Source organism: Alligator mississippiensis, chromosome 1 (assembly GCF_030867095.1).
Source record: "Alligator mississippiensis isolate rAllMis1 chromosome 1, rAllMis1, whole genome shotgun sequence".
Classification (NCBI taxonomy): Eukaryota; Metazoa; Chordata; order Crocodylia; family Alligatoridae; genus Alligator; species Alligator mississippiensis.
In genome coordinates this window covers 236,098,850-236,123,439 of record NC_081824.1, presented here as the reverse complement: position 1 = coordinate 236,123,439, position 24,590 = coordinate 236,098,850, and the positions used below count along the sequence as shown (strand labels likewise).

Here is a 24,590-nt window from a genome sequence, read left to right as displayed (position 1 = left end):
GGCTTGTTTGTAAATCATCCCCCAAATACAGATGTTAAATCTAAGAAATCTGCATTCCTGGCAGCCTGATCTTTTATACATGCAGCATGCTGCCCATAGTATACACTTGGTCCATAAACATTTAATGGCAGAACTCAAAACTGGATATTTTCCACAGGCAAAATGTAGTCTCACGTGGAAATTAGTTCAAGTGGTAATCTACTTGTACAACAACATGTTAAAAAATGTTTATTTTACATTATATACACTAGGGAACACGCTCAAAAGCATTACCAATCACAACAATAATGCAGACTATAAACCACTTTAGTTTTGTTCTTAGTGTGTATTATCACAATAAAATATAAAGAACATATACAAAAAAGAGCCAAATATGTGCATTTTGCTAAAACTTGGCAATTACATACTCCACTGGAAAATATCAATCAAAAATAATTTTGATCAAAACTAAGTTCCTGTGATGTGTAGCAACGGTTATATTGTTTGTATGAGGTAGTAACTAAATTATTTTGGCCATGTGTTAACATCCTAAAATCAAGAAAAGTGTGAAAATGGTTATAAGGCCAAAAAAAGTCAACATGTAACAAGATCTTCAAACCATTTCCACAATGTGGAATGTTACAGTTCTTCATCATGATATGAAAATGTTTACTGAAGTCTCTGAAGAATGCTAATTTTATCACTGTATATACTAATCATTCATACAACTATTGAAGTGTTACAGCAAGGTACCACTATTCTGGGATTCATACCCATTCCAGAAGGTATTGTTTTCAAGCATAGAGAAGTACTTAAATAGAAAAATACAGGTGCTTAATTGGTTTGTTTCACAAAGAAAACTACCCAAATAAACTAAAAAAGGTACTTAGAAGCCCAAGTCATATCCACAAAGTCACAGCTTACCTTTGTGACTAAATACATCACAGATCAATACTTTGTGCAAACATGAAGACCAGTGTACTTGCATAAAAATGAAAAACAGGATTGTAATCCATTTACAGCCTTGGTTACAATGTCTGAAACTTAAGATTTATTTGTATTAGTAAATTACATATAATAAAATACAATAGTGTTATTAAACGCATTATGTTCATTGCTAGCATCCCATTTTATAATAACCACACAAGAAGTCCTTAAAATAGTACCCCAACTGTATTTTTGCAGCCTTGGCAGCCTTTATATCTGTACAGGTAAGACACTTGTACATAAGAGAAGGACCATTATCTACATAAAGTCAGTGTAGGTCTTCATCAATGTTTCACTGAAAAATACCGCATATGTACAAAGATTACATAACAGTGAATCAAGCACTTCTGTGGTATAATATGCTAAGCGTGTCCATACTACTTCAACAAAATTGTCACCTTTCTCTCATGCCACAATAAATTACAAAGTAACTGCAGCTCATGTGCAATTTCAGTCCTCCATTATGGTTGCAGCAGTAGTGTTTTCTTCTCACAGTCATCTGTCATGCCTGATTCTCAGTAACTGTTTTCATGACCTGCCAGGATGTATAAATTGCTGTTGGCTGTTGGATTATCCGTTGGCCTACTTTCCAATACCACAACCCTAAAAATAAAGAGGTTAAATAAATGAACACAAAAATACATTGTGAAATGCCCCAACTGTAATTTAGATTCATCGTTGAGTGCAAAGTTTCCTTCCTTTCTCATAGGGCTCATCTGTAAATCTGTCTCTCGCCAATCATTCTACTTCACTTCTGCTATAGGGTTTATTCATGGTTCATCCCCTATTGCCTGAACTACTGCACTCTCCTCTATGGCTTCTCCAATTTTCCATGCTATTTACTTCCCAAGAACCACTTCCTCTATGGAGGAATACATCAATTATTTGTAAATCACTTAACTTCCATACAATGTGCCTACTTAACATGGTGCAGGAACAGAATGGGGACAGAGAGCAAGACAGAGAGAACTGACCAGACTGTCAGAGAAGCTTCTTGAGTATTAGGCCACCAACCTATCATCAGCTGAAAAAAGATGTCAGATCACTCATCAGTGGATCCAATAAATTGTTGCTCAATATATTAGTTGGGAGGGGCTGGATGGGCAATTTGCAAACCCGTTTTAATATGGATACATACAAAGGTCAAGGAACTTGCTACACCTTACATACAGAACAGGAGACCATTTCCCGGAGAGGACTTGGGGTTACTGATGGCAACCAAGTCATATGAATCCCTGGTACCCATTGCTGTGTAAAAAGAGAAGATACTATGCCTGAATGTACACATGATAACATGCATTCTGAGCAGGGAAGCTGATGCTGCCTCTGAATATGGCACTAGTAAAAACATTAATGGTATTACCATGCATCTAAGTCTGGTATCCACACTTTACATGCTGGAGCAGGCCCAGACTGATTTGTGATCCAGAAGAGACCCTGACAACAAGGCACTAAAAGAATGGTATTCTAGTTTCTTATGGATGCCTACTGTAACAGGGCACCCCAAAACATTTTTGAATACCCCATTCTAAGAGCAGTACACCCTGCTCTTGCCCACCATGCCTTGATGTTAATAAATATATATAGTGTGAGAGGCTACCCTGGTTTTATTATATGGACCACCTTAATTGTGGCCGTGGCCTTGTGGGCCATTCACATGGCTCTGTACCTCCCCTACACCATGCTTCACAGATGGCATCGTTACAGATGTTCTACCTATTGCCAATACAGCCCCTGGCTGGGCCTTCAGACCCCTCGGCTTCTCCTAGCACCACATGCAACAACTGTATGGTAATATATATTGCTACTGATGTGCCACATCAAAGCTACCTTTTAAAGCTTGTTGTCATATGCATCTTTAAAAAAAATTACTACATGTGGGAATCAGCAACAAAGAATATTTGCAAAAGATTTGAATGAGGAATAGATAGATAGTGGCTTGCTAAGTAAGATTCAAGAACCATTAGGTATACAGAAACAGAGAAGGAAGAAAGACAAATGGGGCCAAGAGGCTGGCATCACTGGTAATGCTGGGGTGGGGGTGTGGAGGGATGTTAAGAGACGATGTTAGAGACATATATTGGGAACAGACTGTGTAGAGTCTTGAAGACAAGTGCAGATTCCAAGCTGGGGGATGGCAGTGGAATAATTCAGACTGGGGTGTTACTTATGGGCAAGAAATGACACTAGAAGCCACATCTGAATGAAATGAAGGAATATAATTACTGACAGGATGTTGTACTGCAGCATCCATTTGTTCCAGAATTCACCCTGAGAGAACAGTACTTCATTATCTGTTTACATTTCAAAATTTTTCTAGCCATTACACTTATGAAGATAATTTAAAAAAAAATATGACCTTCATGTAGCCAGCAAAGCTACACCTGCAGAAGGGTCTACAGACTATTCCAAACACCTTGACTGAATCCCAATGTTGTTCTATCAACTGACAATAAGGACTAAATCCTGTTTCATCTTTACACATTTAAGCAGCACTTATATAGCCACAGAAACACAACACTTGGCACTTACAGCAAGAGTGGAGTCTCCTTGCACTTGCATAGCTATGATAGCTTTGTGCTTCCCTTTTGAGCATGCTCAGATGGCTGCACTATAGACATACCAGTTCTTGGGCAGAAGAAAATTGCCTGGGAATGTGTATAAGGCCAGGTAAGCCCTGAGCCTTTACTCACAGACAAAACACAAATGATTAGTGTTTGACACAGGAGGAGGACAACTACCATCCTGCCTTTTAGCCCTACAGCGTAATAGTGGTGGTTAGTGCACTGAGAGATTCAGGTTCTAGGCCTCCATCACCTAGAGAGGGCTACAGCATGCATCTCCCATTTCCCAGCAAAGTCTCAAACCACCAAGCCATGCGTTGGATATTGCTCAGAGCACTGATTCTCAACCATGGTACCAGGGCACCCTGGGGTGCTGTCAGATCCTTTGAAGGATACCAAGATGTGTGAGGAGATAACAGATAAAGACAGGGTCAGTCTTGTCCCTTCCTGAATAATTTCCCACACCCACTACTGAGCCCACTGTAATACATAAATTAGCTTTTGAAATTGGGTGCCACCCATTTCACAAAAATTATGGAGGAGTGCCTCAAATCCAAGGAGGAGCGCTTTGAGTCTATAAAGGTTAAGAAGTACTGGCTCAGAGCATATTCAGCCCTCCCCTTAAAGTGTTCCCCCCTGAGCAGCTAGGAGGAGAAGATCAAGCTAGAGGTCTCAGTGGGATAGATGCAGCTTTCAACATATATTCCTTAAAATACAAAATATGCTCCTTTCACAGCCTCTAGAAAATTGCAGAAGTCTAAAACAAAGAAAATAAGAGGCTGAGGATCCCTGGGACATGCCTGAACTCTGCAGTTATTGCTGGGAGACCTGGAAGATTCCGACTGCCTCTGGGGCTCAAACACCTCCTGGGCAGTGCTGTGGATGCTGAAAACATAGCAGGATAATCCCCTCTTTGAAAAGTGTCAATATTATAAATTTTAGCACTTCTGATTAAAGATGCAATTCCCAGTCATCTAAGAGTGTAACAGCTGAAAGCAAATATGCCTGGTTTAAAAACATGTTACAACCCAAAAGGAAAAGAGTTTTGGAGGCACGCCTGCTGGTGAATATGAACCTGTAACTGCCTGCTAATGCACAAATTATATTTTTATTCTTCCTTTACAAAAAGTAGTTTATGAAGGGGGTGAAAAACTGGTTGAGAAAGTGCTCTTAAGAATCAAGAGGAAGAGACAACAGTGTACTCTTTTACTTTAATTGACCATGGTGGGTATTCTTCTTACCTGTCAGATCCAAGTAGCCTGAATATCCTTGTGTTGTCAGAAATTTCCTGTGTGATCTATTTAATGAAAAATATACAAAAAGATTCATGTAGCTTGTAAAGCTATTTTTAATTAACCTCCCAGAATGTAACGCATCTAGAAAAGGAATGAATGATCAATGGAAATTGCAGATTAGGTTAAATGAGGACATTTTAATACTGTCATTTTTAAATGAGTAAAGTGAGTTTTCTACAACATCCTGCTGTATTATGCAAAATCCTATTTTAAGCAACTACAGCAGTTGCCGTGGAGACTGCTTTAAAAGTGGACAATCTTCTTAGCTAGTAGTCATAATATCAAGCATGTTTTTTTGGAGTCTAGAGCTTGTTATGGATAGTCAGGTACACTGGAGGGACCAGAGCCACGGAAAAAAGGGCCTTGTTGAAAGCCCACTGAGGTCAGTGTAGGTCTTGCATTGATTTCAGCAAACTCTGGATAAAGTTCACTTTGCTGAAATCAACAGTAACACAACCAAGAGGAGCAGCAGAGACCACAGAAGGAAAAAATGGAAAAAAATAAAGCAAAAGTACTATTAAACATAAGCACACTGATATTCTAACAAATGAATTATAAAAGTACAATTAAATATTTCAAATATATGATTATGGTGGACAGATGATTTAACTTTTTAACACATTTGCTTCCAAGTCTTCAGTGCTTTAACAAATTTAAAACACTGTTTTGTTTCTTTCAGAGAAACTGTAATATAGTAATAAGCTTTTATTTAGGTGAACACCAAGTGCTGGCATCAGTGAATGCACTCAGCTGAAAATTCAAAATATATTCCAAATTTTACCACCGATTATTATTCAGCATTATTCAGCCTACTGACATGATTTACACACACATTTAGCTGGCCCTTATCCCTGCAGTCTAGGGCTGTGCGAAATGGCTGTTTTGTTTCAGATTTGGCATTTCAGAGAGACAGTGATTCGTTTTGGTGTTTTGGATCACTGTCCTGTTTCAACTCGGCCAAATCTGTTTTGGAGTTTCGACGCTGTTTTGGTGGTTCGGCTGTAGGCTATAATGGGGAATCACTAAAATGACTATAACGTAGTCATTTCTTTCCTGATTCCGATTAAAATTGCAGGGATGGTAGCCCATTCTGAGGGCATGAAGCCTCCCAAGTTTCAAGGAGATGGGTGCAGGGATTTTTGGGAAACTGTTTCAAAATGTTCAAAGCAAAACTAGTATCGCTTGCTGGCAGCAGCAGCATGCTGTCATCCCGCATGCAGATCTGGGGGCTGCATCCCTTGGGAGGAGTCTGGCACAGCTCTGCAGCCCTCCCAGGAGGCACGGGCCCCTGGATCTGTGCGTGGGGTTTCAGCAGACTGCTGCTGCAAGCTGGGGCCAGCGGCAGCCACTTGGTGCAGCCTGCACTGAGTGCCAGGAAGACTGCAGTGCTGCAGCCTGCAGCAGGAGCCTGCTGAAACTCCACACACAGATCGGGGGCCTGCACCCCCCAAGAGAAGCTGGGGAAATGATCGGAGAGCTCGGGGATTGAACCAGGAGCTAGATGTCAATATCAGAGCAGTTCTCCCTCCCCCCCCCGGCTTAGTTTTTGTTTCCCTGCAAACACAGCTCTGAAACTCAGAAATTCTCAAAAACATTTCTGAAATGTTTTGGAGCCTTCCGATTTATTTCAGAGCTGTTTTGGAGCCTTCCATTTTGATTCGGATTTGGTGTTTTGAGTGCCCAAATAGCCCAAAACACATCCAAAATGAAAAGGCTGCCAAAATTTCACACAGCCCTACTGTAGTCTGAGATCATTTTCCAAGTTTTTGGGAAGAGAAACAGCTCATCCTTCTTCTTATCTTTCTGGTTTGTTAAGAGTGGAATGTTTGGAAGCTTTGCAGGGGTGCTCAGCCACTGGATCTGGCCTGCAGGGCTCCCCGTGGATCAGGAAATTTGGCGACAGGGGAGCAGTGGTCATTAATAGTCTGCCAAATTCCCAAATCCCAAGCTTCTTGCAACTGGCTGGGGCCAAGTCAGGCCAGGCTGTGACCTCTTCCCCTGTGGGGCTGTACCACACCACCCCCCACTTGTGGATCCAGGCTAGGCCAGGCCTCACACCACTCCTCTTCAGGGCTTGGCCATAGCCCTCCCCGCATGGGACCAGACTGAGGCCAAGCCATGCCCCCTTCCTTCCCTGCAGGGCGGGGTTGGGACCTGGCCAAGCCCTCTCTTCCCCAGGGCTGAGTCACATCCCCATCCCTCTCCACGGGGCTGGGTCAAGCTTCTTTCCCCTATGGGGCTGCACTGGGGATGTCCTGCCCCCTGTGCCCCTCCATGTGACCAGATGGAACCTACTGTGCCCACCCAGGTGCCAGAACAAGAACACTGGCTGGATCTGGCCTGCAGATAGACTAGGCACTGGCAGTCTAATCCACCAAGCAAAAAAGTTGAGCATCACTGCTCTAGGGGGGTCAGCTTTCTCGCAGGTAAGACATAGTGAGAAAAATCTAATATAAAGCAGTAAGCTCTGTATTTGGTTCTTTTTCTGAAAGCCATTTCTATGGAATCAGTTTTATACAACCTGGACACAGCTCCTGTAGAAGTTGCCTCCCGAACTTACATGTCTCCCCTTTTGGATCACCGGTTTTACTGCTCCAGAGGTGATTTTTCAAGCCCCTAAAGCCAGTGCCATACTGGAATCTGAAGGTCAGCTCAAGCAACCCGAAATGTTCATACGCAAGAAGATGGGCTGCTGTTTTTATCAATTAGATCAGTGTTAGGAATAATCAACAAACCCTAGACATACATTGTTATATCTCCTGAAGGTCATGAATGTGTGGATTTTTTGTGGTTAAGTTCTGCATTCAATAGTATTAAGATCAGTCATTTAGCCAGTAAGTACCTAAGTGTGATGTAGCTGCACAAGAGGTGAATGTGGTTTTGGGATGCATCAATAGAACCATTAGGTAAAAGACCACATGAGGTGATAGTGCCTCTACTCGGCGCTTGTTAGGCCTCATCTGGAGTACTGAGTGCAATTCTGGGCTCTGCATTTTAAAAAGGATGTGGAGAAGTTAGAGAGGGTCCAGAGATGGGTGACAAATGATGAAGGGCTTGGAAGGCATGTTGTATGAGTAGAAGATGAAGGAGACAGGCAGGTTCAGCTTGTGGAAAAGGTGCTTAAGTGGGGACATGGTAGCAGTTTTCAAATACCTGAAGGCCTGCCATAGGAAGGGAAACCATTTTTTCTCTCTTGCTGCAGAGAGTAGGACCAATGGCTTGAAGTTGCAGCTCAGTAGGTTTAAATTGGATAACAGGAAAAACTTCATTGTCACAACAATGAGGCAGTGGAAGTTGTGGACTCTCCATCACTGGAAGTGTTCAGGTGGAGACTGGACAGGAATTCATCAGGGATAATCTAGGCATAACTATGCCTACTATATTCTAGTATGGGCATTTTTTTTCATTCTTCTAAGCTTTGCTGGTTGTCACGTGAGGATGAGAGGGAATTTTTCCCCCTCCTGACACTACATTTTCCTGAGACATTTGATGTTGGCTGCAGATTTCAACTCAGGTATGCCAATGCTCTTGCTGGGACATCAACCCAGAGGTTCCTGGGTAGAGGGTGTTCCCCTCTGCTCAGTGTCAGGCCGTCATATTTAGGGTTAGGAAGAAATTTTACCCCATGGTCAGATTGGTTTGAACTGTGGGAGGGGGTTTGCCTTCCTCTGTAGCAGGGGGCATGGCCCTCTTCCTGGGATCTCTCAAGCATATTTTAACCACCTTTGCAGCAGCAGAACGTTGGCTGCTATGGTCCCCCTGCTTTACCCGTGATAGAGTAGAGTGTTATGTCTTGTGTTGTATCTGGGTTGACTCTAGTTTTGCTAGGAGGTTAGATAATAGATCTGTATAGGATGGCTTGAATAGGGGTGATCCTGCCTCTGGCAGGGGGTTGGAGTAGATGACCTCTAAAGGTCCCTTCCGGCCGTACTTCTCTGACACTGATGTTCGCTGCAAATTCCATGTGAAATAATGCAGCAGTGTAATGAAGTGGAATACACAAGTTTGATGCATCATGAGTACATGAACATGACTAATTCTATTTTAAAATAGCTTGCTCAATTCCTCAACTGAGACAAAGATGTATGAATGATTTGATATGAGTCTGAATTTGCTATGGTCGAATGCACAAGCACTCTCTTGCTGAGAAATCCCAAAAACTGGCATCAAAGAGTAACTGACCAGGGCTATTGAAATTGGTCTTTAAAAATAGATATTCAGATGACTTTGGAAAATGGGAAGCATTTAGCCAATGTGGCCTTCAGACCCTTGGAACAGAAAAAAACATCAACTGTATCAGTTTAACATTATATCTTGAGAATGCAAATCTAATTCTTTTTGTTGATGAAACGAATGCTTAAAACAGCAACGAATTTTCAGTTTCTTAGCATTAACACAGTGCTACATAAACTTTTTATAAATCAAAGAAACAGTATTCATTGTACTCCTATGCCTGTTGCAATTTATTTTCATTATAACTGGAGTAAGGGGCAATGGACAGTAGCAAGTGCATTTGCTGCTTACCTCATTTGACCTAAAACTCCTTCCTTGCATGCCATGTTTCCAGAAAGCTAACACACTGTCTTGTAGACAGACTGAAAGGAAAAGAGTACTTGAATGAATTTTAATACACACCCAAATTTATTCTTTCAAGGCAAAAATATATTCCTCATCTTCTGGAAATTTTGTCTCCTGTACACATTTTATAATTAACTCAGTTCTCTTAAAGAAGACCTCAAAATGTTTCAACGGAATCACTTAACCCACCCCAAGCTGGTCAGAAATGTATACAGCTACATAGAGTACTGTAACTACTGCTGAAGTAAAGCTGCCTCTACAAAGGAAACTCAAAAGCCATTGCACACCAGCAGCATAGTACTTCTACTGAGGGAAGGAGAAAGCTAAATATCAAGGTCCTTGTTGCACATTAATTTTAGGCAACTCCTGGAGCTCTTAATCCCTAGGTTGTCCACACATGAATACCTGAAACTACTTGTAAGCACACTTAAGCAGGTTAAAATTACACTGCTCCAGGGCAGGTCTATTTCTGATTGGTACCACCCAGCTTGTGTTCCATTAATTCTGACCACTCCCCACAGACGAGCCACCCAAATTGCAGTCCTCCAGAATCCCAGAATGCAGTCCACACCCCTGCCTTCCTGTTCTGTGTGGACAAACTCTCCACCCCTTTAACTCTACTGGCCAGGGGGGCAGTTCTGGCAACAAGCCAACTCCCTGCTCCTGGGGGTATGACCTTCCCACCCCCATGCGAGCAACCACATGCAAGCAGCCTGCAGAGCACAAGCCAGTTAGCCAGGCTGCAGGATATGGATGCATCTGGGAATGTGGAGGAAAAAGATAGTGGGCTTGATTGGGTCCCCGAGGGCTGTGGTTTCCCTCCCCGGGCAGGGGCAGTAGCTCCCCCAAAGACACCTTCTCTCATTGCTCCCAGCCATCCTGGGAAGCATGACCAGCACCCCCCACACCCCAATCCCAATCTATTAAAGCATGAGGTCTTCTTTAATTTACTTCCTCTTGATTTCTTTAAAAAACATTTAACTTCTTTTTATCTTATTTCAGTGGCTGACTTCCTTCATTTCACCAGTTATTCCTCATCCCCATTTCCTTTCTACCTCCCATTTCATTTCCCAGCTTCATGTTCCTGCCCCCCAAACACCGAACTTCCACCTAAACCAGGGATAGAAGCCTGTCCTGGCCCACCAGTTCGCTAGTGGCAACTCACAGCTATAGTTCCTAGTCCGGGCCCTACTTGCTAACCCTCTAGTGGCAAGTCACAGCTGTGCAAATGGGGGACAGTTGGAGAAGGTTTTTAGTTTTAAAGTGCATCTGTTCCAAACTCAAGCTAGCACTAACACTGATCAACATTTGAGCAGCTCAAAAATGCAATGTGTAACAAGACCAATGTGTGCAATGTGCAACTGAAATGTAAGGGAAATTTAAGTGGCTATTTAAGCATAACATCTCCACTATCTTTATGCTTTTAATTATGGAAAGTCTTCATAAACATCACCAATTAATAATAACCCTTTTATATTATTTGTAAGATTTAATTTTTCTCAGAAACTTTAAGAATTCAGGTTTTAAGAAAATATACAATTCTAGCTATATAGGCACTGAAACATTACAAAAGAAATGAATACAACTTTCTCCCTAACTCGAACAGTGCTGAAAAATATTCAGCTGAAAATTCTCTCCCTTCACCTTGTTTCCATACATTACTCTGACTATCTTGCAAGAGGGAGTTACATCATCAATCCCCAAACTACCTTTTAAATAAAATCAAATACGCACTTATCTAATGATTAAATTATGATCTAGCTTTTCTGAGAGAGATTTATACAAACCTATTATGTTACAGCTATGTTAAGTATTTAGAATTCGTTTTCATAAGACTGAAGGATGACTTTACAGCCTGAAGTATGTTTTCATTCCCCAAGAATAACAGCATGCAGAATAAGTGCAACCATTTTAAGAGTAGAATTCTAAACTTTCAGGGGAAGCCATGGAGCAAAATTTTGCAACTCCCCTTGATTAACTCTCTCACAATACCTCTTACTGGTGGTTGTAAGCATGACAAAGACTTATAGTAACATTACTGCCTGCAACATCATACGCATGCAACAAGACAGGTTAACACTACATGTTTTTTTTGTAACAGATTTGGCATTATAAGAAATGTTACTAAAAACTCCTAGACAACTTCCATTTCACGTGTATTGCCAGAACAATTTTTTGTAGAAAGTAAGGAAAAAAAGGTCCAGTGATTTTCTAAGTATCATTTGGTAATAGAAAGGGAAGACGACAATGCAGAGCAGTGAAGAAATTGCAAAAAGTGTCATAGACATACTGATAGCTAAACCTCAACAACACATACCATATTTACTTATATACACCCCAAATACATGCATCCTGTTCTGGGAAAGAAGGAAGAAAAAAAGTTTTTTTTTCCAGAAACTTAACTGTGCTAAACATGGCTGAAAGTTGGCTCGTCAGGAGGTGCAGAGCCCACTCCTCAGTGTCACTCAGAAAGAAACTGCAGCTTCTGAACTACAGTTCTACTGCTCAGTGGCCAGAATAGGATTAAAACTGTGACACAGATGACCCTGTATCCACTTGGCCCCTTGCTCCTAGGCTGGGAGAGAAGCAATGCCCCAGCAGCCATTGCAGGGAACCATTATTCTGGTGAAGAAAATCAGCTTCTCCACTTAAGATAAGCACCTCCATTTTGGAGGGCTGATTTTTTGGGAAAAGGTACATGTGGTATGCAAGTAAAAAAAGTAATACTTTTCATCCACAGATTGCAAAGTGCTTGAAGAGCACATAAGCATAATTTATCCTTCATTTTATGGAGGGAAAACTTGGGCACAGAGACAGCTGAACTGACTCCCCCAAGATTACTAAGCAGGCTAATAACAGAGCCAGGCAAGGAACTCAGGTCCTTGTCCAGTGTTTCATCTACTAGGTCACAATGCCTCCCAATGCAAGAGCCAGGAAGCACAGTGAGAGGGTTATACATCATGAGAATGGCATGCATTCATTTAGTAAAGGGTATAGAAATGTAGTCAGAAAAGAAAGACTTTAAATGGAAGTTAGTTCACAATGTCTGTATTTGCATTCTTGAAACTGACCTAAACAAATTAACTTTATGCCTAAAGAAAAAGAACAAATTAGCAACAGAAGTAATTCAAAGGAGCAGTGGGAGCACAGACTTTTCTTTGGAGGCTGTCACCTATATATCCTGTTAACCTAATCAGACAGCATTGTGAGTTACTCTTCTGCATTGATCCTTAATGTGCAAGAGAATCAGAATATCACAGGCACAACAATTACCATTAAAAGAAATGTGAACCGATATATTTCATGTGAAGGTACTTAGAATTAGCATTTTTAATTTTACACTGCAAAATTAAGTATAAGGATTGAATATTATGACCTAAACCTGACTTACCTATTGATTCAATCTGGAAATCAAATGTGAGCTCTGATGACAGTTTTCGGCTAGATTTTAATCTGCCTTGCAGATTTACTATTTTTATACAACCTGGAAAACAAACAGAATGCATCACTCAATACTTAAAACTAAAACAAGTGATTTAATTTGAATGTACATATTTGGTTCATAGCCAAAACTTACAGTCCAAACACACCAAAATGGTATCTCTCTCCAGCTGTGTTACATGTACAACACTTGTTTCTGTAGTGTCTATAACAAAAATGACAAAGTTAATTTATATATAATAAATTACTAGCAAGTCTACTGGGAAATTCTGGAGTGCTGAACAACTTCACTTACTGTATTTGAACTACAAAAAATGTTTGCCTTACCAGTGAAATTTCTCTTCTCTTAGAAAGGCATTCCCCCTCTTATCCAACTTGTTGACTGTGACAGAGGTAACTGAAACTGTAACATTAAAGTATGGACTTATTCCAGCCTTTTTTGCAGCCATAACACAGAACAAATTCATGCTTTAGGTGCTGTCCACTATCACTTGGTCTCTTTTAGTGTTGCCGCTTTGCATAATGTGAACATTTTAGACCAGGGGTTCCCAAACCTGTGGTACTCATACTCCTGGGGGTCACGCAAGATATCTATGGAGGGTATGCAGGAGAAATTGTATTATGGCAGATTTAATTTTCATTATAATAATAATTGGAATTTAAGGGGTTAAAATATAAAACATATGCTGGTAGGAGTATGCAGGCAGCTGGTAAGTCTGGATGGGGATATACAATAAGAAAAAGTTTGGGAACTTCTGCTTTTAGACTATTTTCCACAGACACACATTGGTTTTATTTTTCCAAATTAGATCCTGTTTTATTCTTCTTCTACCCTTGTTTCTAAATCATACTAGGGACTATGGTATTAGTTTTCAGCCCTTGCTGCCATTTTCAGAGTCTGCATCTGCAGGTTTTATTACCAATACATGTACACCCTCTTGTAAAATGCTGCTCTAGATTACTTGAGTAAGGCAGCAAGGGTAACTTTCCTTCTGTGCTACAGATGCAGCTGCCTCCATCACAGCAAATGGGGAGATCTGACCAACAAGTTTGGATCAGTGGACTTGCCAACTCAAAAGAGAAGATAATTTACTTTATCAACATAACACAAAGCAACTCTTTTTAATCTGTCAGATACTACAGAAATTCTAGAAACCTTTCATAAAGAAAAAGAAAACCTAAATAAACTCTATTAGAGATGAGAAATTAGTAATCCCATAAAATACTGAGATAGTTGCAAATCCCCCAAATTAAAGATAATTAAATCCTTGATCCCGCTTAGGGTAAGGAGAAAACTCCACAGATGGAGGCACAGTAGAAACTGACTCACTGAGGCACCATTCCAATTTCAAGTTTCAGGTTCAGATTTGTATTGAAATCCTAAAAACAAACTAAATCTAGTGTTTAAACCAGTGATTCTCAAGCAAGGTGCCATGAGATCCTTTTATGGGTGCCACAAGGTGCCAAGCAATATTAGAACTGTTAAGTGTACAAACACTTACACACGCTTGACAAGATAAACCCTGAGATTTGAAACAGGAATCCATATCGTTAAAAACATTTTTGACCTGCTGTGGTCTTTCTGTATTCTTTGTAATGGGAGAACTGCTCTATTATTTTTCTGTACTCAAAACAAAGTGATAGTTAACAGGTGGCATTTTCCAAGGGAGCCTTAAGTCTAAAAAGATTGAAAACCACTGGTCTACACTTAAGTGGTAGAAATATGGGCTTGCAATGTCTGCTATCTTTACCCTGCTCAAGCTTTTATGACAAACCAGTATTGCCCTAGTTCTCAGCCTAGAAAAAGGATGAAAACTTAATTTTGGCCTTTGCTAACTATTAAGGGAGAAAAGACAGAGGCAGTTCTTCACTTGGTTTTTTGGAATGATGAACTGCACTCTCAGCCTTCCAGCTGTGCAAGGTCCTGGTAGTTCTTTTCCACCCCGACTGAGGCTCTGCTCTGATCGTAGTGCTCATCAGACAGTGGATGCTCTATTTTGGAGTAGCAGCTGGTAACCTACAGCCTGCAGGATGGATCTGGCCCACTGAAACTTTGGGTCCAGCCTGCAGATCTGGGACTTCAGCAGTATGCCATGATGGGGGGCACCGTCTGCAGGTATTCTCCCCATGCCACTGAGTGGTGGCAGGGTGCCTGACTGACCTGCCTGACTCTGACCCAGGAAGGATCATTCCAGCCCATAGCTGGAAAAGGTTAGCAACCTCACTTTAGATAACAGAGTAGAGCATTTGAGAGACGAAGAAAATGTAACACACACCCCCCTTTCTCCTTGTGACAGCTGTTGGGACCAGAAGGATTGGAGAAAATAGTTTCCCCTCTCCTTCACTTTTCCTCCACAGAGCAAATATGATTTGCTACATTTCATAAAAGTTCCACTGCCTTGTTATAAGAGTGCACACAGAGCAGCAGCTCTATGTGGGGAGCCTAACTCAGATGCCAGAAGGCAGCATTGCTTCTGGAGAAAGATGTATTTTCTGAGCCAATAATTGAACCTGCCAATCACCAGAGGGCGTATGCATTTTCTGATTTGTGAATGCAATGCAAATGGAACAAACATATAATTTTCAAACATTTCCAAACAAATGCCAAACGCATAAAAACAGTTATTTGGTGGAAGCCGTTTATAAGCCCCACATACAGCTCACTTTTGCCGCTTTTTATTGCACTCTACATGCTGCCAGCAGAGGACAGGGGAAGACTGATTGAACAGCATTTTTTAAATGCAATTCTGACAGAATAGGGAAATAAGGCCTCTCAGAAACAAACACCAGAAGGTCATAAAATGACTCAAGAATACTAGAATAGATGCAGTAAGTTAGAAAAGTATGAGAAATGTTAAACTGTCCATATTAAGAAAAGGAGCATATTAGAAAGGGACAATAATTTTATATCTAGAAAGATCTAAAACTAATGCAGATAATGCTGAAAGAGGAAAGAAAAAAGGCAAAAGAATATTTTTTTAAAATCCCATTTTTAGTTTAGTAGGAGAAGCACTGAGATTGCTGGAAGCCATGCAGCTACATAGACAAATGCAAATTTGAAAAAGTTCCACAAAATCTATGTACACCAATAATATACAACTGATTAGCTATATTCGGCAGCTCTATCACTGATCATATTCATTTATGTACCTGTCAGTCTGAGATATTCTTGTGTGCAGCAAGAAAATTAGCAGACATCTCTGTGATGGGAACAGTGCTACAACACTGTTAATGCATACAACAGTATCAGTGAGGTTTGTGCATAAGTATTGAGATAGGACCACTTCTGGCTCCGCCATGGAACAAAATGAAAGTGCCATATCATACTTTGCCCTGCTCCTAGTAACAACTAAGGCCCTAAAATTGAGCTACTTCACAGTTTTTGCAACTGAGATTAGGACTACAGTCTGGCTCACTGCTGCAACTGGTTTTCAAGGGACTTGCAAAACAATCCTGAAAGGCTTTATCTACCAAACTTCCCTCTTAAGGTTCTGCCACTGGTGCTACTCACATCCCTACCAAACATACAAAGCCAGTCAAAGGAAGTCCTAGCTTTTTGCTGCTGTGTACAAGGCTAACCTTCCCTTGTTTCCTTGAATAAAGAGGAGAAAAGTATTTTCCCTCTCTCGGCAACCGGAAGCTAGCAGACATGTTTTATCTTACTGATTCTGTGCAGCTGGCCCAAACTCTCTTATAAGCTGCCTTGAAAGTTGGTGACCAGCCTGGAATTTTATATAAATTCATTTAAAAATTCTATGTAAAAGAACATCACTGTTGAAAATTGAAACAAACAGAAGTCTAGTAAAAACTAACTGAAGGCAGCACAGGCAACCATAACTCTGGCCTGTTTATTTAAATGGTACAAAACAATTCTCTTAGTCTAAAATTTTTGTTTGAAAGGAGAAAGTCAGTCAAGCACAACTAGGAGTCCATTGTAAACAGAATACCCAATGTAACCTCGATGAAAGGATCACTCTATCACCCCCCAAAAGGAAATTATCTCTCACAAGCGCTGTACTAATAATAAAATACCAAATAATATTTGGGAATTCAATCATAAAATGCACAAACCTGTTTCTGTAAACCACGAAGAGGTAGAATTTGGGTTGACAGTCTCAAACTTCACCACCTGGTTGAAGTCTCTCCCTCTAGCAACGCCAACACAAACTAAAGGGAACTCCTGTTCAGGTACTACCAGCATTTCAAACAATCTTAGTGGACAAGGTACAGGAAAATCGATGTGCTAAATTAAGAAACAAAAAAAACTTAGAGAAAGTAAAACAAGTGAAAAAGTAAACAATTTAGTAGGTGTCATTATTAGACAATTAAAACAGCACTGTAAGTTGGATAGAGTAATTTTTTAATTAAATAGTTAGCACACTCATATAACATCATAATTATTTTCAAGTATAACAGAACTGACAGGTGCAGAAAATCTGATTTACGAAGACAATGAGGTCCTCAAGTCAATTTTGTTGCAACAGCCTGACTTTCATATAACTTTCTTCTGATGGCTGCCTGCAGGAGACTGCCACTTGTGAGTGACATCACTGGGTGAGGTGTCACACAACCAGCTGACCAGACTATGGCTGCTGTCCTTTTAGGTACATTAACCATAATGGCCGCAACTATTTAGATGATTTCAGAAGGGCAAAATATGATTTTTAAGTGCCTAAACTGTCACAAATTCTATAACAAGTAGGTCATATTATCCCTCCAAGTTTGGCAGCAATTCAGTTATCCATTTAGGTTCTTCTCTCAACTTCCCCAAGGCTCCTGGGGAATTAGGTAGAATATTCTCACCGGGTACCTCTATGACACTTCCATGAAGTGCTCCCATTCATGGAACCATTTGAAAACAGACCAAATGGATCTCGGAATGAGCATATGAGCAGGGAAAAATGAGGTTAGCAGTACCTTTTCTAAATGAGGTTAGCAGTAGCTAGGAGAAAAATATAGGAACAAAACAAATCGTTCACATCTGCTACTAAATTAATTATTAGGGACCTACCAAATTCATGGCAGAAGAGGGGTGTGCTGTAGCTACTTTAATCTTGCAGGTTTCCCCATGCTCCTCCCCTCCCTGCTGATTGGTGGAGGGGCCCTGCTTACTCCTGATCAGTGGTGAGGCAAAAACTGAAGTTTTAAATATGCCACCGTTTTTGCCTCCTGCCACTAATTGGCTGAGAGGCCCTGGACAGCCCTGCTGTTTGCTGCTGAGTGACGGGGAGGCAAAAACAGTGCCATGTTTAAAACTGTGGTTTTAGCTTCCCTGCTGATTAGCAGGGAGCAACAGGGGTCCTCCGTTAATCAGCAGCAGGAGGCTGGAGCAGGGGCAAAGGGCGAGATGCGAAAGGGGGAACATACAAAATTAAAGGAGCTGCTGTGCACTCCACTTCTGCCGTGAATTCGGTACCTCCCTACTAATTATTTAAAAATAAAAGCATCTATAAGTCAAAAGTTGTGCTAAAAGGTTACCCTCTAAAGAGAAATGAATTCCTGTTCGTGGACATCTTATTGTAACATTTACCTTGATTAACATTTACCTTGATTAACATAAACTTCTGCATTGGTTCAACCCATTCCAACAAAACAATGCTAGTCTGTAGTGCTCCACAAAGGTATTTATGGCCTGTGTAAGGATTCCTCACTGCCAAGAAAGAAAAGGCAAAACATGTACTAAGTATAAACATTTTCCATCTAACTTAACGTAGTCCTTGCCATTCTGAAAATGACCCAACTTGAGAAAGGACACCTGAAAAACCCATTTCCATTCCTAAGAATTGCATTCTTAGGCAGTGAGCTCCTAGAAAGGTTAATGGATAGTCTTCCCTTTTGGAGTTTCCACTGGCAGCTGCTCCTTCTCATCCCTTTTATCACTATTCAGTTAAAACGCATTTAAAGAGAACATACAGGTTGCACGTCTGGGCAAGGAAAAGCCAGGACATGCTCAAGTTAAATTGTATGGCCAACCTCCTATAATTTAGGCATCAACAGCTTATTAGAACTGTAAATGACACAGCTATGAAGTCTCTGTCCCAAAGCTCTGTCCCAAAGCCTGTAAAGGCTAACAATCTGAATTCAAAGTCCATTTGACCCACTTTGTGCCAAGATTCTCATTTAGGCACATGAAAATACAGATAAGCACCAAACAGCATTTATAAAGGTATAGAGGCAGACCAGGCACCTATAGCCCATTGACTTTCAATAAAATTAAGCAGATGAAGTCTACTGGGAATACCCTCCCTACCACCCTTGACGTTCCAAAAATCTATCTACATCTTTCAGCACCTAAAAATGCCTTTGTTGATCTCCCCCTTTGTGCAACATCTCACTCAACCCATCTGTAAAATGGGGGGGGGGGGATGATGATACTCCTAAGGTAAAGTTCAGCTCAGGAACACAGAATGTGAAGTGTGCAATAATTAACACCAGTAAATGGGAGGGGTGATATTCAAACTCTTCCTGGTCCCCCATTCAGTGCTGCTTTCCCTAGGCCAGAGGAACTGTTACTGGTACTGAAGCATCTGACTTCCAACACAGGTGCCAGTTCCAAGTCTACCAGGTGAGCAATGTCTAGGAATTTCCAGATGCTGACTACTGCAGAAAGAAGCAGCCATGTGCTAGCTAGCCTTCCAACAAACAATGCCTGGCTTACCAGGACAACCATACGATTACAAGTGGGGTGCACTGTCAAGGTCTCTATTTAGCACTGAGGAGAAACCTTGCAGACAAATAAGTTTTACAAGTTACTCTTGTATTCTAAAGGTATCTAAAGAGATCATATCTACCAGAATTTTTCCCTCTAGTATTTCCCCATCTTTCAGGCAGACCTGAAAATATTTCTTTCAGCACTCCAGAAAATCAGTCTACATTTTACCGAGGCCAGATATCTCAACCAAGTCAAGGCCTCATTAGCAGGGATCCTGGTTTTCCCCGATAGAAAATTGCAAGTTCTCTGATAACTGCCCCCACAAAATCCATAGTTAAAATGAAAGGCCGCTATATATATATATGAGGTGTGAACACTGTTTTCTTAATATAGTTACAATTTTAAAGCAATTTGCAAGGCTACCTGTGCCTCACTCACTATAATAAAATAAAATTCTAAATACCTCTAAATTTTGGTATTTGATTTGGGTTTTTTTATTTATCATGGAAAAATCAGACTTCTCCCTGCCCCCTTAGTACACAGAATACAGGTCCAGGCCCCACATTCCCAAGCCACAGCCCCCAGCCCTGCTGATGCCCCTCACTCCCCCCATCCCCCAGCTCTACTGGTACCCCTTGCCCACGACCCACATCCCCCTGCCCCCCCAGCTGCCAGGGCTATAGGGCCAGGGACCCGGGTCCGCATCCCTCTACCACCTGCAGCAGTGCCTGAGCCCTGGCTGCCACCCACAGGAAGCGGCAGCTGCTGTAGTGGAGTGCAAAGCCTTGCTCCCCCAACCCTAATGCCTGTCTGCTGCCCTTACGGGCGAGTGCGGAGTTGGGCTCCCTGTCTTACTGTCCTTCTCCAGGACCTGCACAGCCCAGCCGATGTGACCCAGTGCTGCAGAGAACAGTGGGGAAGCTGCTTGCAGCTGCGAGGTTTATACTGTCCTGGCAAGGTGTCCCCTCCTGACATAGCAGCAGAAGGGGTGACAGCTGCAGGGCTGTGCCCCTCACTGCTGCCACGTGGGCACAGGACACCTCGCTAGGGGAGCACGGAGCTCGCAGCAGCAAGCAGCTTCCCCATGCAGCCCTGCTCTGCCCTGCAGCACCACTTCGCACCTGCTGGGCTGTGGAGGTCCCAGAGGAGGGCAGCAGGGCAGGAAACCCAAGCCCACAGAGGGCAACTTGCACCTGCCTCCACCCCCTGCACAGATATGGGGGTATGTGTCCCCCCGCAACACTGGGAGTGTGCACAGCAGTGGGGAACTGACCCCAGCCCCCTGGATGAGCCACCCGCAACCCCATTCTGCTCCCCGCTGGGGCCCTGTGGCTGCGCATTGCGGCCCTGGGCTCCAAGCAAGCCCTGGTTGGGCAGCACCGTAGTCCCAGCCCCAGTCCCACCCAACTCCTGCCCTCCCTATGGGGGCCTCATTTAAACTCCCCCGACTTACCTGTTGGAGCTACTCTCCAGTTTGCCTGGGGCCCCTTGTGCCTGACCGCCCTCCTCCCGCTCCCCCCAGCAGGCTGGAACTCTGCCAACCTGCAGAGAGCTCTTTGTAAAAGAGCAAAATCCGCAGGTTTCTCTGCTAAAATGAAAAGTCCGCTGTTTCCTCAGGTAAAGGGGTAAAAATCCATGTTTTCTCTGTTTTTCCGCAAGAAACAGAAAACCCAGATCTCTGCTTATTAGGTTAGGCAACAAATAAATGTGTAACAAAGGATATCCCCTGCCCAAAAGAATTTACAAGCCCACAAGAAATTACAGGTGGATAAGACAAACAAGTGACAAAGATGCACTAGCAGCACTTGGGAGATTTTCAAAGACACAGATGGCAGTTAAGCACCCAACTCTGATCAACTGCCTTGTAAAGCTCCTCCTCATTCCCCACAACAGGGTGATACTGCACTATTGCTTATGTAAGACAAACTGAAAATGTTGTGCTGTGTTGTGTGCTACAGGGAACTACACCTTGTGATCTGAGAGTTCATGCAACAAGTACTGTGTTTTCTTACAAACTGCGTACCACCATATAAAAAACACACCTCATTTTGGGAAGGCAGAACAAATTATGACATTTATGGAGTCATGGCTGAATCCTGACTATCTATACAAGGAACAGCTATAGTTTTAACCCTCTTACAGCTGCTGTCAAATTGGCAAAAGCTATTGTTAATTCAGCAGCAGCTGTGAAAAGGTTGAAACAAACTGTGAAACTGCAACACCCTTCCCCATCCTTGGCTGTGAAGGACAACCTCTGTAGCTATTACAGAGTCCCTGTGCTTCAATTCCAGTGCAGAAATCAGCCTTTCTACTTAAAGCATGCACCCCAGTTTTGGAGGTATGGTTTTGGGGAAAAGACCATGTAAGCAAACAAATACAGTGATTTTCCTGCTTTTTATGAACATTTACTGAACAGAAACCTTTTGGTGCTTTGTATCTCACTCCTATATGGTTGTGGCAACTCTTAAGTGGTGGCTGCACTGGGCCCTACTTTACTTGGCACTGTTTCTAGAGAATCTACACTGTCCTTTTAGATTTTGCTAGAGCTGCAAGAAAACAAAGCAGACCCACAGTATTAATCTATAGTAATCCAAACTGCTGAAGTCAGTGCTAGAAGTCATTGTCCATAGCTGAATGTTAGCTTCCTATATGCCACCAGACAGATTTTTCATGAAGGGAGGCCTAAACACCTGATGTATGCTCTGCTAGTCTAAACTTGCAAAGAAGAGAAAACGGGCAAGTTTTCACTCCACATTAAACATGAGGTCTAATCTGAATAAAATATTTCTCTAAAGGTGCGTGAGTTTCCTCCCAAGCACTGACCTGCTATAAAACCCTTAAAACAGTCACCAAATATTCTGCTTGCTGAAGTATCTATGGTGTGCCATTACTTACCAACACAACATTTTTGACACCATTTGGTGTCAGGAATTTTAGTAGATACAGCAAACTTCCTACAGGATACAAAAATAAAATTATTAATCTGTTAAAAACAACAACTCCATCTCCTACTTATTAAGATGCGCAATAAAGGGAATGATATCCATGCAAAAGAACTAAAATAAGGGAATCACACAGTACCTATTTATTTCTTTTCTTCAAAACAATACACCTAGCACATTTATAGACACACGTGTTTGTCTCCCCTGGAGCTTAGAGGCAGTTAAACCTAACTTACAGTAACTAGAGCTACTATTTGCTACCACTTACTCTTCAAAATGGACAACTCAAATACTGCTTCATCCTGCTTACAGAGCTACCTTTTCTTCTACTCCAAACAAACTATAACAACAACGACTCTCACTTTTGGCATTTAACCTATAAACAGGCCTCCTACTGTCATAAATTTTGTGCAAGCAATAGAAGCACAAAGTCTTTTTTTTTTTTTTTAACCTGTGTTCCATTGTTTTTATTGGATTTAACTCTGAGTTCTTTTCCTGGTTAAATGCGATTCTCCTGTGGGATTTTTAAGGACAACCACAGTTCAAGGTCTTTTACTGCAGTTAAAATTAAACCCCAAAACATGGGGTCAACTTATATGCAGGGCTAATTTATAATCAGAACAGAACTTATAATTAGATCTGAAGGATGACAATGAGGTAGTTTTGGGCATACCTGTGGGAAAAAATTTGCAGAAGATTTATGAAAAGATATAGTGGTAGGGGCAGAGGCTACATCCAACACAGACAGAGGAAAGGACATTAGAATATTTGAACTGCAAGATGGCAACTGCTTGAGCAAGACTTTTTGGTCATATAGATGAACAAGAAAAGTATCTTAAAAGATGTTATCCAAAATGATTGAGCTAAAATGTGAACACAAGCTGTATGTGAGAATCAAGAGAAAGAGAAGGGTGGAAGATGTTAGACAGATACAACGCATAATTGATAAGGTGTTGTCCATAGTGGCAGAGAAGGGATGGATGGAAAAGACTTTAGAAATAGGTAGTTTAGGAGGTTTGGTTTTGCCTTGCTGAGCTTCAGCTGGTGATCAGACATTCAAGTACAGGGAAATGAGAAAGGCTAAGATTTTACACTGAACAACTTACAAGTTTGTAGAAGAGGTAGATTATAGGGTCATCAGCAAAGAGATGACATTTCAATTTGTATTTGTAAAGGGCATTATACATAAGCAAGGTATCCAAGGAGAAGAGAAAGGGCCAAGGATGGAGCCATGATGGAGCAGCACAGGAAGATGGAGAGAATGAAGAAGATCCCATTAATAACACTGAATACCCTACTTGAGAATCACAGACAGAACAAGGAAAGGACTGAGTTTAACAAAACTTTCCTTCTTTGGTTTCAAGGAAAAAAAAAACAGTCAAAAAGGACTGACAGACTGAGGAGGAGGAAGATGAAGCACTGCTTTAAGCTATGGCAGGAAAGAAATCATGAAAGACTTGGCAAGAACTCTAAGAGTCAAGGAACAGAAGCTGGTTTGGAGACCATGACGATCACAACCAGTAACACTCTGCTACCACGAAATGTTCTGTCTAAGCCTCATAAATCAAGCTTATAACATTCTGCAAATGTATGTGCTGAAGCCCATACAGCTGCTTTGAATTCTACTTTTGCATTAACTGAGAATTTTACTCTCAGTTAATTTACATTTTTCATACTGAGCTCATTACCATGGCTGCCAAGAGCTTCCTGAAGAAAGTGCTTTATGATGCAGTAGAAAGATCATGTATCTTGTTATTTCTGTATTTCAAATATGCATTTTGTAATCTGTAGTGTCCTGTGGATGCCTTTTACTGAGGGGAAGATGACAGCAAAGAGCAACGTGGAATATCAAAATTACTGTCCTGCTTATGTGCATTGTGACTGCCCTTTCCATATCCAGGCTGCATAACATTTTTCTTGGGATGTGATGGGGCTAGACAGGAAGTTTCCTGAGCCCCTTTGGAATGTAGATGAAATGTCATCTTGTGCTGGAGGTATTCTGGTAATCTCACGATGATCCTGACCTTGTAAAATTGACCACATTGGTCCACTGCTACTGGTGTTCTCAATCTGCATAGCCTCCTGGCTAACGGGGGACGAGGAAATTAAGACAGTATGGAGACAAACTGTGAAATAATTCATAAAGTGGGTG

At 41.6% G+C, this 24,590-nt stretch overlaps 1 protein-coding gene across 2 annotated transcripts in view; it reads right to left on the bottom strand.

The window, feature by feature from the left end:
• Positions 1–215: 215 nt before the first annotated feature.
• Positions 216–24,590, bottom strand: part of MAP4K3 (mitogen-activated protein kinase kinase kinase kinase 3) — a 143,669-nt gene continuing 119,294 nt past the window's right edge. For both annotated transcript variants that reach the window (XM_014598208.3, XM_014598209.3), the window contains 8 exons: positions 22,392–22,450; positions 18,391–18,494; positions 16,916–17,087; positions 12,981–13,049; positions 12,795–12,887; positions 9,350–9,420; positions 4,772–4,827; positions 216–1,569 (listed from right to left, as the gene is read on the bottom strand). In XM_014598208.3, the coding sequence (XP_014453694.2) occupies positions 1,482–1,569; positions 4,772–4,827; positions 9,350–9,420; positions 12,795–12,887; positions 12,981–13,049; positions 16,916–17,087; positions 18,391–18,494; positions 22,392–22,450 (712 nt within the window). In that variant the 3' untranslated portion in view covers positions 216–1,481. The remainder of the gene's footprint in view (positions 1,570–4,771; positions 4,828–9,349; positions 9,421–12,794; positions 12,888–12,980; positions 13,050–16,915; positions 17,088–18,390; positions 18,495–22,391; positions 22,451–24,590) is intronic.